The sequence below is a fragment of the Branchiostoma lanceolatum genome, chromosome 1, assembly GCF_035083965.1.
Source record: "Branchiostoma lanceolatum isolate klBraLanc5 chromosome 1, klBraLanc5.hap2, whole genome shotgun sequence".
NCBI lineage: Eukaryota > Metazoa > Chordata > Leptocardii > Amphioxiformes > Branchiostomatidae > Branchiostoma > Branchiostoma lanceolatum.
The window spans coordinates 26,462,137-26,475,465 of NC_089722.1; the positions used below are offsets into that span (position 1 = coordinate 26,462,137).

General features: G+C 40.4%; 1 protein-coding gene across 4 annotated transcripts; it reads right to left on the reverse strand.

The window, feature by feature from the left end:
* Positions 1-616: 616 nt before the first annotated feature.
* LOC136445344 (sodium-dependent lysophosphatidylcholine symporter 1-like) lies at positions 617-10,592 on the reverse strand. Of its 4 annotated transcripts, XM_066443314.1 has the most exons (15): positions 10,459-10,566; positions 9,554-9,596; positions 7,392-7,578; positions 6,987-7,108; positions 6,542-6,668; positions 5,813-5,891; positions 5,105-5,247; positions 4,452-4,542; positions 3,890-4,014; positions 3,335-3,418; positions 2,963-3,046; positions 2,664-2,779; positions 2,227-2,364; positions 1,505-1,678; positions 617-1,068 (listed from the first exon to the last, which is right to left on the reverse strand). In XM_066443314.1, exons 3-15 carry the CDS (start codon positions 7,557-7,559, stop codon positions 786-788), a joined length of 1,734 nt encoding a protein of 577 aa, XP_066299411.1. In that variant the 5' UTR covers positions 7,560-7,578; positions 9,554-9,596; positions 10,459-10,566; the 3' UTR covers positions 617-785. The 4 variants fall into 4 exon arrangements, with proteins under 4 accessions (XP_066299411.1, XP_066299405.1, XP_066299420.1 ...); XM_066443308.1 differs by lacking the exon at positions 9,554-9,596 and having other exon boundaries at positions 10,459-10,592; XM_066443323.1 differs by lacking the exons at positions 9,554-9,596; positions 10,459-10,566 and adding an exon at positions 8,389-8,412.
* Positions 10,593-13,329: the final 2,737 nt, after the last annotated feature.

Genomic DNA, 13,329 nt, shown 5'->3' on the forward strand with positions numbered 1-13,329 from the left:
ACTAAAAAGCTACAGTAGAATGAGCCTTGCATGGAATAAACCTTGCATGGACAGGTCAAAAGCTGAGACTTCGTCTTTGTACAATCAGACCAAATTTGCTCACAAATGATTCGCAATTGTTCACCCAACAAACTGTCAAACATAACGGTCATCACTTATTTACTTGCCTCTTTGGTACGTTAACGCATCATTGTGTCCCGCTTTGATTTGTATGTTGCTTCATGAGTCATCGAAAAGGCCTCAACGGCGTGTCATATAGAGGATTTGATGACTGACCTTCCCTCTAAAGGATCCACATGATAAAACATTTTGAGACCTCTTGCTCAAGCTGCTGGAAATTAAATCCACGGGGTCGTAAGGTGGCGGTGCTACGTGCGCTGGCACACACTTCCCCACTAATTCAATACTCGCAAGGGTGCACTCTTGCCCTCAGCTCTGACTAAATGTTTCCATGCATTTCCGTTGCTTTTGGGGCCCATAAAAGAAATCGTCGTGGTGGTCTGAATTGCTTTAAAACGGTTAGACCGTATATTTGATTCTTGACATATAAATTTCTATAAAAAGGGACATATCTGTACAAAAAAACAAAATGACTCATATACAATGGCAAGCAATGTTACTTTTCATAGAATCCAATTCTCTGGGTCCAAACTTTAATCGTAACACAAATCGATTACTTACTTCCCACGCAAAACATTAGTAGCACCTGATAAAAATTAAGCATTACAAAAATGGGAATGATCTCTTTACATTATAAAAAACTGACATGTCCAGTTTCCTTTACATCACAACGTTGTTTCTTTACAATCTTTAAGGAGGGTAAGATCTGCGTCAGAAGCTAAGCCGAAGTCTGTCTCGTAGTCGTCCGTGTCTCTCGCCGAGTCTTCCATCTGAGACAGGTCGAGGTCCGAAGACAGAGCGAAGTCTGCGTCATAATCCGTCTCTCGCGCAGACTCGTCAATATCGTCTATAATGCTGTTGACCTGAAGAAGACGTTGTCTCTGCTGTTTCTCGTCGTTTGGAAGAAGGTTGCCGTTTTTAAACTCTTCCTTATTTTGGGCTTTTTTCCTGCAGAGAGGTAAAACACACATGCTGTCGTTAGCTAAGTGCATACAATGGGTAGTAGAAAATATTGAAAACAAGTCCTTTAATCCTAGAAGAATATTGAAACCGCTAAGATAATGATATATGACTTTGATACATAAAATGCATAAGTCAATGTGTGCACAATTTTGCAGAAATACCAAAAATTGTTTTGATGGAGAAAAAATATGTACATTTACGAGGGGAGGTTAGTATCATAACAGGTTCGTTTTTATATGAAATTAGTTGAAATTTGGCACAAATGTATATGCACATCTCTTCTTCAGACTGAAATATCTCAGTTTCTTATTCAGATCTTTACTTACGGGCGACTGAGTTGATTTCCATATGTATAAATTGTACAATGTATCTAGCTCTATGTGCTGTGTGTGTACAATACTAGTATATCAGCTACACTCACATCTCCTCCAGGGCTGCCTTGTTTCTTTGTTGCCTCTCTGTTGTGATTGGATAACGCCAGAGGAAGACCAGACCAATCAGCGTGAGGCCAGTAGGTACGACGGACATGAGCAATCTCAGTGTGAAGCCCACTTCGGCCGGCTGAACACAGTAGCCCGTTATGTAGCCGCCGATTCTGCAAAGAAACGTTGGAATAAAGGTTTTAAACAATTCTTTCGCGCTTATAGTCTCTATAAGTAAAAGCGAGGAGAAGTTGAATTCGTTTAATATCAGCAAGTGTACAAACTATTAGCTTTGAATATGTTTGGTTTTGACCTGTACATAGCACATTGTGGCAAAAAAACGCACTAAACATCTGCATTTATTCATATAAGGATCAGAACTCCCAACATTCTGGCAGTTTCAACAGAAGATTGCTAACTACACCGTGATAGTGTTCCATCCATTTACAGTGTAAAGTTGGAGGCTCCCGTGTGTCTCGTCAGTGATATCATGGGTTTGATTCCAAGAATTTTCGACCAGACGTTTTGCCCCAGGGAAAGGCACTGAACATGACTTTCCTGACTCCATCCAGGTGTAGATGGGTGCCTGAACGGAGATGTATTTGGGGGAGTTAGATTGACAAGCTCTACCTTCAAACACCATGCCCGAGACACGAGCCTCTACACGGCTATGGGACCTTTATCTTTTATCAGTCGTGAAACTGGAAGACCCCAGTCTTACTTTAAGGCGATTGCCGTGAGTCCCAGTGCGAGTGCAGCGGCTAATCTGAAGGCGAACAGGCTCAGACTGAAGAAGATGGTGTCCAGCTGTTTCCCCGTCTTCACTCGGTAGTCATCAACCACGTCAGTCACCATCGTCCTGGGACGGAGAAATCAGTTAGACAAGAGGAGATGGCAGACTTCAACCCTTTATTCATACTACTCTTCCGGACCCGCAGAAATATACCAACAGTACTTGGGGTGTATGGCAACACTGCATTATGTATATTTGGGAACCATAGAAACACACACACACACACACACACACAGACGGGCACACAGGCAGACAAGCCAAGGACACAGCTTTGCATATATTTGCACATATAAGACCTCATTTACATAAATGGGAAGTTTGCGAGCTGCCACCAATCACAATGAACTTGCAGAGAGAAGACGTACCACGGGATGAAAACAGGGGAGGCGCCGATGAAGCCCAACAGTATCACCACGGGGTAGGTCGCTGCTACACTCCGGGCAGGGAGGAACTGACACGCGATGTACAGTGGGATAGATGCCTGAAAAGATGTAGATCACATGTATATTAATACTTACTGTCATCACAGTATGAGGCGTTCAAAAAATGATGCGACGAAATGGAAAAACATTACACGAAACTATTGGGCAAACCTGGTTGTTCATAAGCATATATCAACGTGTTCATGTCGAACCAATAGATAAATAGATAAAGTCAGACTTACCAAAGAAGAACCCATAAATGTTTTTCTCTTTCCGAATTTCTCCACCAATATGTCTATAACAGGCATGAAGAAAACGACGGAAATCTGAAGAAAAAAACAAGAATAAGATGTTGACAAGATAAGCAGATAAGTCATAGTATATGTACAGTAAATGTAGCTATTATGTTCATTTTTGCCACTTTGACAGGTTTTTCGAAGTCTATGTAACGCAAACTCCGCTGCCCGGTGCTTTAATGGCCCCTCTACGCAGGGGCCCTATGTTGGGCCGGCCACTATAGTGCGATTCAATCAGGCTAGGTTTTTTTCTAATCCCATGTCTTGATATTGAGCAAAGACTTCGGAATACTTCATTTTTAGATGGACCTTTCTTACCACAAAGACTAGTAGCACGTTCTGCACATGGTCCACCAAATCCAGCGAATATTGCACGAATAAGGCCGAGGTCCCTTCTAGAGTCTGAAAAATATGTGAAAAAACTTTCGTCAAGGTCAAATATCAAAGATGAAATAATACATCAATAATTAAAGTCGAAATGTAGGAATAATATCGTGAATGGCTACAGTCAGGTACTGGTAGTTAAACGTTGATAACCCGCTTCTGCCAGAGTGTTTAACGGTGAAATAATGTCAGGCCGGTGACTTATAACCATCGAATAAACCACCGAGTGAGCGAAGCGTTATAGGACCACTCAAATATTCGCGGTGGTTTTATATTCGTGTTTTTTTGCGGTGACTTCATCACAGTGACAACATGTACTCTGTCTTCAATTGCATTATTACGGTTACTACTCAACCGTGAACTCAAAACACTACCAACAGCTTCTTCCCACTCCTACAGCGAAGTTAAGTCTCACAAACTTACACAACTGTACAGTATTTCTCAGTGTTTTGCTCATATATATAGCACAGTATTGTATACAGTACTCACCAGCATGGCCATTTCAAAGCAGAAGGACACCACCAGGCAGTCCACGTTAGGCCGGAATGTTATCGCTTCCTTCATGCTCTTCAGGAACGGCTCGCTAGGGGCGTCCGTGTGCTCTTGAACTATGTCTAAACAATCATATACACATGTTATAGTATTGTAAACGTTGTAGGTAGATTTGATTCTAGATAGTGGTAGAGTTCATTCAAACCCTAAGAAATATTGCCAGAATAACGTTGGCTAGGTCTATCAGATTAAGTATTAAGAACCATTTCTAACATTGAACCTAATGAAGGTATTCACAAGATTTTTTTTCTCTCGCATGATACAAATGTGCAATTATTTATTTTATTCTCTTCCATTGTAAACTTTGGTAGTTTCTTAGAATAGAATATCACACCAATATATATACTAGTATATAGATATGGTTATCAATTTTCAGAACTTTATGAGTTGATAGTTTTTTAATCTTTTGTAGGAAATATTCAGCTATTTTCATTGCAATTATTTAAACAAAGTTACTACTGATTGACGGTTTTGCAAGTCGTTGGACAGTTGTACATACCCTTTCTCTCCCTGACGCCAAACACCACAGCGGCCGTGGCAAGTACTGCAACACCGCAGAGTGAGCCTGCCGCCACCAAATAGCCCGTCTCCTACAGCAGAAACAACAAAAGTGGTCTCAACAGGAGAAGCATCTCTACTGAGATAATTCATATAGACACTCCAATCTGCTCCAAGACAGGCAGACTATAGTATAGACGTTTTCGCGGGCCCCACTGCCAAACGCGGGGCACTATGGGTAGCAAGGGAGCAAACGACATTCCATGACAACTCGTTCATGTATGGGCCATGTATGCGCACTGTACATGTGTGTGGTTCGGTCTATGTTGTCATGGTGAAGATTTTGTTTGACCCCAACGCGACCAATAGTTCCCACCGCAACTCCGATCCCAGCGTGCCAGTGGGCTGCGGTAAAGGTCTCAACAAAGGATTTCCAATGTCGTCCCTTCGTGCACTGTACTAAAAGTGATACCATGAACACTTGCATTACCCAAACCATTGAACGAAAATCGACCTAACATTCTTGTAAGAATAGTTAAAGTCAACTATTAGTGTATTACCCGAAACGTATTTTTCCTTTTCTAATGTGTCATTTACGAAGTATCGTTTAATATTAACTTGTCATTAACTCACTACGTATAACATTTAACTTACCGCCTTCTCGAGCGAGTGTACGGTGATAGTATTGTTGCCGTTAGTGATGTTTTTACACTGCTCCAGCCTGGGGTCGAACGCTGCTACTATCTGGCCATGAATGGCTACGCCCGCTACTATAGCAACCATCTCAAACAGTGATCCTGTAAAATACAGAAATGCCATCTCAATTTGAGTCAATTTAGAGTGTAGCTTATACAGTGAAAAGAGATGTTTGTTTCAAAGACACGTACAACAAGCTACGTTTCCCACTTCGTTCACTTTCTTTTTGGTTTTGAGAAACCTTCAATAAAAATTCTCTCTATTCAATCATATTTAAATGCACAAAAAGCGAGAAGAAGCCAAATCTGTACCTTCACTTATATTATTTCATCACAAATGTTTAGATATGTCATTTTAGATGTATATCTGTAGCTACAAGATCTAGTCCAAGACGATCGGAGGTACTTAGCCCGTCACCCAGGTTATGAAGGTCTTCATTCAATACTAACTATCTAACGTTTTGTCGGATATGATTTGTCACATTTAATGTATGTGATATATATATGTATCAATAGAACTAGAGTATTTCTAGTCTTACTGCTGGCGCTGTATAAAATATGCCATGCTGATGAACAGAAGGTATGAGTGTTACACGTGGAAGGAGAGAAGGAAGTAATGGGGATGAAGAAAAGAAAGAGAGAGAGAGAGAATGAGAGAAAGACTTACTGAAAAGCGTGGCTGCATCTCTTTCCTTCGGGTCTTCGCTCATGTACATGGCCAGAGTCCGGTATGGAACGTTGTGTGACTACAGACAAAATATATACAAAATACTTCCATGAATGAAAAATGCAATGGCCATTACCGAACAGAGAAAAATTAATGATAGGAGGTATTATAAATATTGACAAGTATTTCCACAAGTTCGATCTTAATCTGTCTCGTACTAGCACTTTTGGTTATTTCAATAAATCTATATATATACCTGTGTCTTTATTCATACATGAGAACTCAATTTGACCTGTTGATCGCTTTTCATTGAGGTCAGGCTGAATGGGGGTTGCAAGGGTCAAACATATTATGCATACAACGGATAAAAGTCGATGACAAGTCCTAGAAACATAATTGCAAGATAAACGAGTATTGGAATTACTGGATGTCATTTCCTGCACTTCAGCACTTACACTGACAAAATTGGAAAATGATACTAATGGTTCTAGAAATACTATCATTATAACATCCAAAACAAGCAAATACATTTATATGAATCATTGTAGGTATTTTCTTCACTAAATGTTATCGCCAAGAAAATGTAGGAAGGCAAAATCGCGACGTTTCTCTGCGCTCGAAAAACCTTAGAAATGCCGTTTGAAACAAAAACAGGGAGCTAGAAAATCGTCACTACTTTTTTCCAACATCTGCTTGGAGAGTATGCTAATGACGTCTCTTGTGACTTACCGTTTGTAGTAGCACCATGGCCAGGTACAGGACGAAGTAATACGTCACTTTGCCGTTCGTCCCAAAATCCGGCACATACCACAACAGGAAGTACACGGGAACGAGAATGATTCCCGCTCCCAGGACCCTGTGTAAGGCGTGACCAAATATGGTATGTGTTATTTCGAGCAACGACCAATGAGAGTAGGAACCACCCACATGTCAATAAACTACATGTTTGTGCTTAAAAGGTGTTCAAATTTTCATATACATAACTGGTAGTTACAGAACGGAACTAATAATGAGTTAAACCTTATTTCAAGATATCATAAATTAGATAAATCATATTCCATCTATTGTAAGATGGTATGTTCTAATGACTGTTATCGGCAAAAGTTGCGATTTTTTTCCGATAAAGTTACACTAATTCAAAGGCCAATATTAAGATCGAGGAATAAAATCTTACCATGGCATCATTCGCCCCCATCTTGTGTTGGTCTTGTCGATGAGTTTCGCTACAATAAGGTTGGCGATAACGTCCCAAAACCTGCTGGTGAATACAATAGCCGATACAAAGAGTGGTGGAATCTAGAGGGGAAAAAAAGACTAGGTTATTTCTTATTTGTGTGGTGTAACAGCCAGCTTTTCACTGCGTAGAATTAGTGATAGCCAGTCGTCAACCAATCAGATACTTCCCCTCCTGTTGTTGGAGGAAAGGTTTCCAGCCAATCACGTCACCGTTAACGGTCAATATGCAACGTGATTGGCTAGTAACTGGATGTTGGCTTATGGAATAGGCCCAAGGACCCTAAATCTTAACGTTAGCTATCATACATCAGTACTATCCATCTTGCTTGTACAAAACTCTTACCTGAGCAACTTCCACCAAGAAGACGTTACAGTAGATCCCCAACACGTCAATCATCATCGGACCTGTGAGCATGCCCACTCCGTAACACAGCTTCTCCCGCAAGGTCAATTTCTGTTTGACCTTTGCGTCATCATCAGGTGTCATGGCGGACTTCTCATCGGCCGCCATCTTGTTTCCTTTTCAGTAACTGTTACAAACAAAATATATCCATATTCATTATCTTGTAGAGATGATAAGCAAATAGAATGTGTTGGGATCTCGCATGCACGACCTTTATGAAAATGAATTCCCAATATACTTTTAAATTACCGGTTCATGTCGGCAATGATATCAGTAAGGTTGAGAACAGGTTTCAAGCCGTAGAACGAAGGTCCTTCTGTTCAAGGAGGTCATATATAGACTACATGACCTCTTTGTCCTGTTGTACTTTGCCAAAAAGTATACGATAATGTGTCTGATTTACACAGTAAATTAGTTAAACAGATGTTCAGGTTTTCATTCTCTCCTCTAGACGTTTGACTGACGTTCTCGGCATTGATTAATTGTGCGTTAAACGAGGTCGTTATATATGGACAATTTGTGCATTCAAGCCATACCTGGAACGACTTGTCTTTCCTCTTATGGTTGTCACAATGAATAGAGACTAATTACGGTGTCGTGATATCGTTGGTAGTTAGACAATGCAAATCATCCATCATTGTCTGTGAGGACATACAGACAATGATGTCTCATCCCATCTATCACTTACGCCAACTAGTGACCTTTAGGACACCACAGAATATCTGGCAAACGATGATATCATCTTGTTTCTTAGAAATTTTCCAATTCATATCAAATATTTTACATGAACATAACGTTGAAATTATTCGTTTGAGCACGAGCTTTTTATTTTGTCCTTCCTCAATCAATAAAAGTTGCCGGAGTGATATGAATCTTAAGGAATTTAAACGTATCTTCTTCTTTCGGAAATATACACATGTATATATAAGATTATAACTTGGTTACTCTCTGTAGTGCGTCAGATTTCGATGACATGTTTTATCTAGATATTAAATGATGATTTTGATGTAACCATCTAAGAAATACGAATGCTTTCCTTATCCGATTGATTATACATGCACCGCTTAGTGACGTCAAAACAGATCGTTACAACAGGTTAATCTACTCAAGAGCGTTTCTACAATGTCCTTGATCTGTTCAACATATGGGAACAACTTTGAACTAGGCATAAGATGTGCCGGCGAAGGAAGCGCACGTGTTTACCAAGGACATCAAATATTTGTAGATGTTAAATAATGGTGACTCAGCAGCTGCCATGAACATCAGACGATCTTTCAAAGTTTTTGAAAGGGATATCACAGTAAAGCCGAAAAATGACCCAAAATTTAGTCAAACATGCCTGTGATGTTTCTGCCCTTTTGTCGCCCATTTCTGTAAAACTCCTCAGTTCAGAAGGAGTGATTACGCAATAACGCTCATCTCTGAAGTGGAAAGATTAAACGAACAGCTGCGCAACCTCGGCCTTTGTGAGAGGTCAAACCTTCCCGGCCCCATCTTAAACATGCCCTGTAGGTCACCTATTCAAAATACAAAGAACCGAGACTCTGTCAAAACACATAGAATCTAAGCCGCAATGTCAGCGATCAAATGCCACACAGTCTTTTGACTTTTACAGAGATTATCGTTGATATCTGAATAATCTGATTGTATAACCCGATAATTATATTACTATTGTTTATAAACATTCCAAGATGATTCGTGCGATATTTGAAATCATACATTCTGTTGGCGGTGGTGTAAAACATTTTTGTATGTGTGAATGGATTTGGCCTGTACATGTTTTCAATATCAGATTTTTGCTGTTGAAAATAGGCACCAAATGAAATACGTAGACAGCGTTAATCCCTTTTTCACGAGGATGCAATAAACAAATATCAATAGTCAACACAAAATCCCATGTAAATATTTACTGTGCACTCTAACCAACACCTGAGAAGTAGTTCAATTAGCAGTTCGCGCTACCATTCCTAGGAAATGATAGATCTAACTATAAAATGACATGTAACATTTTTTAAAGCCGTATAACCAGCAACTGATACTTATTCTGAGGCAAGCATAGTTGTTTAGTTCGTCTTCTGTAGTTAGGAAAAATAGAAGCTTACGTATACGTCGATTATCGTAGCCCCTACCAGGCTCCGCGGATGACTGAAAAAATAGTAGAAATAGTATGCTAAGGGAGTCGCGCATCGGCTACGGAGAGAGGGTCCAATATATTTATCGTTATCGTACGATAGGTTACCTACGTTGATGAAGGTTTGACATCCAGATACGCCATAAATAGTTAATCAAGCAACTGGATACAATTTTGAAACAGTCAGACGTTTCAGACAGCATCCGCTATCTTTCGTCAGTGACTAAAGAAAGATCTGGTAGAACCAGGTTTTATACCAAAACTCGGATATGTTTATGAAGCGAAGACAAGCTAGGTTATCGTACAACTGTTTGTTTTTGACGACAGCCAGCTACAAGTTCAAAAGTACGCAACAACGCCTAAAGTCACCCCGGGACTTTAAAATCTTCGTCTTATACTAGTTATAGTATAGTCCCTTGTGCGGGCACCAGACAGGGCTTGAGGCTGTTTATGTTTGCACAAATCCAAAAGACTTCAGCGAGACCCCTGGGCCCGCCCTGTGATCATACCGTCGGACCGGCCTGAGCTATTTCTAATCTGTTATATACACATGGCTGCTTCGCAACCGGCAGTATGAAACATGCTACCATATGACGCAATGCCGTCCCATTTCTTACCAATAAAAGCTTCTAACAAGTGTACTCAGCAAAAACCAAGTCCATGACCCCATAAGTGATCAAGAACGTCGCCTGTTTATACTTGTGAAGCAGACAGCAGACAAGTTTTGCCCTAGGTAAGGATATAGCTTCTGTCCACATACATACGGAAACATATGCCGGTATTACAAATGTTATGCAGTTCCAAACATAGCCGCACTACTCCCACGATTTGAACAATAACTACACACATGAATACCACAGTAATATCATGGCTCACCTGGGAGATAATAATATTTCCAGACAGTCCCTGCACAGAGGTGTAGTCGTCCAGAGCGAGTCGCAACCCCTAAGGACGGATGTGTGTAATTTGCATAGACTAACCTGTCTTCAACCGACCGAGTCGCTGCATGACCTTTGACATACAGACTGGGTCTGACGAGGATTTAAAGGGCTTTGCTTAGCTTAGCTTAGCTTAGCTTGAATAAGGGCTGACTTGCATATAGTGCCAGGAATAAAGCAGGATGTGATAATGTCTGAAAGAAAAAGGTTGTATTATATTATTTGTATTCTACGTCTAAAGGGTTTAATCGAATATGATGATAAAGAAACGTTGCATAATGCCGGTAGTAAATTGATCCATATCAAAATATTTGCTTTTCGGTCAACGTCATTGGATACGAGAAGTTGTGAGGTCTCCCTCCGACCTGTAGTAATAGTTCGCCAAAAATATTTTTTTTCAATTTTTCTCAAATTTGTTTTTTCCACGTTCAAATTCACGTAAGAGCAAAACTATTACTGACAAGAATCAGACACGTATGACATGTTGTGTTGATTTTAACATTCGAAAGCTTTATTTTGAGAGCTATGGTAGCGACTGGTTCATTATGCTATAGACTACTTTTTATGTTTGAAGATGCAAGTTCGATAGAATTAAACGTAAAATTTAGAGGGTTCTTCTCTGTTGACAGGTTTACTTGGAAATGCAAATTGGTTTGCTATCAAATTTCGGAGCCAAAAAGAGGGCATGAGAATCAGCTGTTCGGGAGCATGCGGGTGTCCTACTTTTAGACGGGCGTCGTCAGCTGAGCGCAAACGTCCGTTCCTCACGCCACGTAATTTGAGACGCTGCAGTCTTGAGGTATTCCGCTAGGAGGCAGAAGTCAAGGACGGTCGTTGTTGGTGTCAATCAGACGATGGTGACGAAAGGGGGATCTTTTAATAAATCTGGCAGGTCACAGAGTGCCAAAGCTTCGCCGCGATCCCGAAATTCGCCTCTCATTGGCTCTCTCAGCTGTTGAACGATGTGACAGTCTTTCCATGTGGGCGGTGTTTATGCAGACAGAAATCTAAAGAAACTTGCAACACTACTCATTTAGAAGACCAATGCTACATGTATTGTGTACTATAATAAAAGGTTACCCATCCGATACGACTGAAGTTGCGTCGTTTGAAACGGACACACGTCGGCCACCACAGCTTCTCTCTATATACAGTATGACTATTGTCCAAACTACAAAGAATCAGGTCTAGTAGTTCTTTGTAAAAGGTACTCTAGATTGTTCTTCCTTTTTTTTCAATATAGTTATAGAATGGATTTACCAAAGAATAAGACCTCTGATATTTTGACCCCGCCGAAAATTCAGCCCATCAAGCGACCCCCTCTGGCGTCCAGGGTAATATTGCACCGTGATGCACACACCTTACAGCATTTTCTTACAACCATCTAAAAAGTGAAAAGCGAACAAAACACACTACATGTACGTATTTACCATAATCTAATATCACATTGTTCTGTTCCTGCAATATCCCAAATATTATACAGGGTAGAATATAGAAAGTCTAAACCCCTTTACGAGCCTTTCGCGATTTCCCCATTCCTATTGGACTGAAATTTAGCAATTGACGGTCGTTTTAACCACTTTTCTGGAGGCGGCCGGGAGCGGTACTGCAGATGAGGCTCTTACAGGGCGGGTATATATCGTCCCGACTTGGCACCCTTGGAATTTAGGCCCCTTGATTTATTGTTCATCGGCCTAACACGTCCCCACATTTGGACACTGTCAGACCACAAAACCTCCCAATCGTCCGCAAGCTGACAAGCAGGAAATAAAGACTCTGGGCAATAGTAGCAGAGTAATAGAATGCTTTGTTCACTCTTTGGTAGAACATCAAATAACTATCATATCAAAACCAAGGACTTCTCAATGATATGTCTATTTTGTCATTTGTTCCTATTCTATTTTACATACAGAATGTGGGCTGGGCAAGTCAAGGGGTGTTTTCGGTGAGCACGTATTAACAAAAATATTTTATGAACAATACATGTGCGGCAAATCGTACGTTAGGAATTTTGGATATTGGAAATCGGGCACAATTTGAGAAATGAACATTATAATTCATCCTTTGGCCATAGTGCATTGACCCATGGCAAATATATATAAGTGGCCTATGTAGACAAGACTTGTTGTCTGCGGATAGCCTTAAGTAGTACTTACCTGATTGTCTTCACCTTAAGATGAGCTGTGTTTAGACAACGTGGGGTAAGTACCTTTTTGGGTAGCTTTCTTTGTTTATGATCGTTGTTTTACAAAGGTAGCCATGGATAACAGGAAGTTTCGGGCGTATTAACACTGTATCTGTTAGTAAGACGACACCCAAGATGCCCAAATAACGACCATAATTCCTTGGTTACAAACTCCTTTGTTTTGGTGGTCATACAAGCTGGTATCTTTCAGTCTCATAATAAGCCAATCCGTGTGCTTCAAATCTTGCTTTTGCAATAAGTCTCGCACCAGAAAGTGAAGACAGACGATTTTAAAAGGTAGAAATGTACTTTAAGGAATGCCTGTTCTTGTGTCCTTTAAGACATGTGTTTACATTGTCTTGTAATTTTGGTTCGCCTGGATTATAACGCTTGTCTGAGTTCTTGTCGCAAGGGAGCTTGATAGTGACCAGCAAATTAAGTCTTGTAGCGTTCCCCTGTGTGTTTTAAAATGTCACCCTAATAAATATAATTACTGCCGCTTTAATCGTGAGGTTTTGCTTGATTCTGCCCAACTCTTCTCTTTCTGTGAATATTCCAAATGCCACTGATTATGATTACATAGCTGCGCTATGCTCTCTTGAGTTGTAAGTGTTGCATTTTTAT

Bases quoted from the DNA above. Each gene is read 5' to 3' on its own strand.
- LOC136445344 (XM_066443308.1), bottom strand. From the start codon at position 7,559: ATGGCGGCCGATGAGAAGTCCGCCATGACACCTGATGATGACGCAAAG. The intron at 5,892-6,541 runs GTAAGTCACAAG...TTTTGTCTGTAG, and splicing joins CCATGGTGCTACTACAAACG to TCACACAACGTTCCATACCG. The intron at 2,780-2,962 runs GTAAGTCTGACT...ACATCTTTTCAG, and splicing joins CATTTATGGGTTCTTCTTTG to GCATCTATCCCACTGTACAT.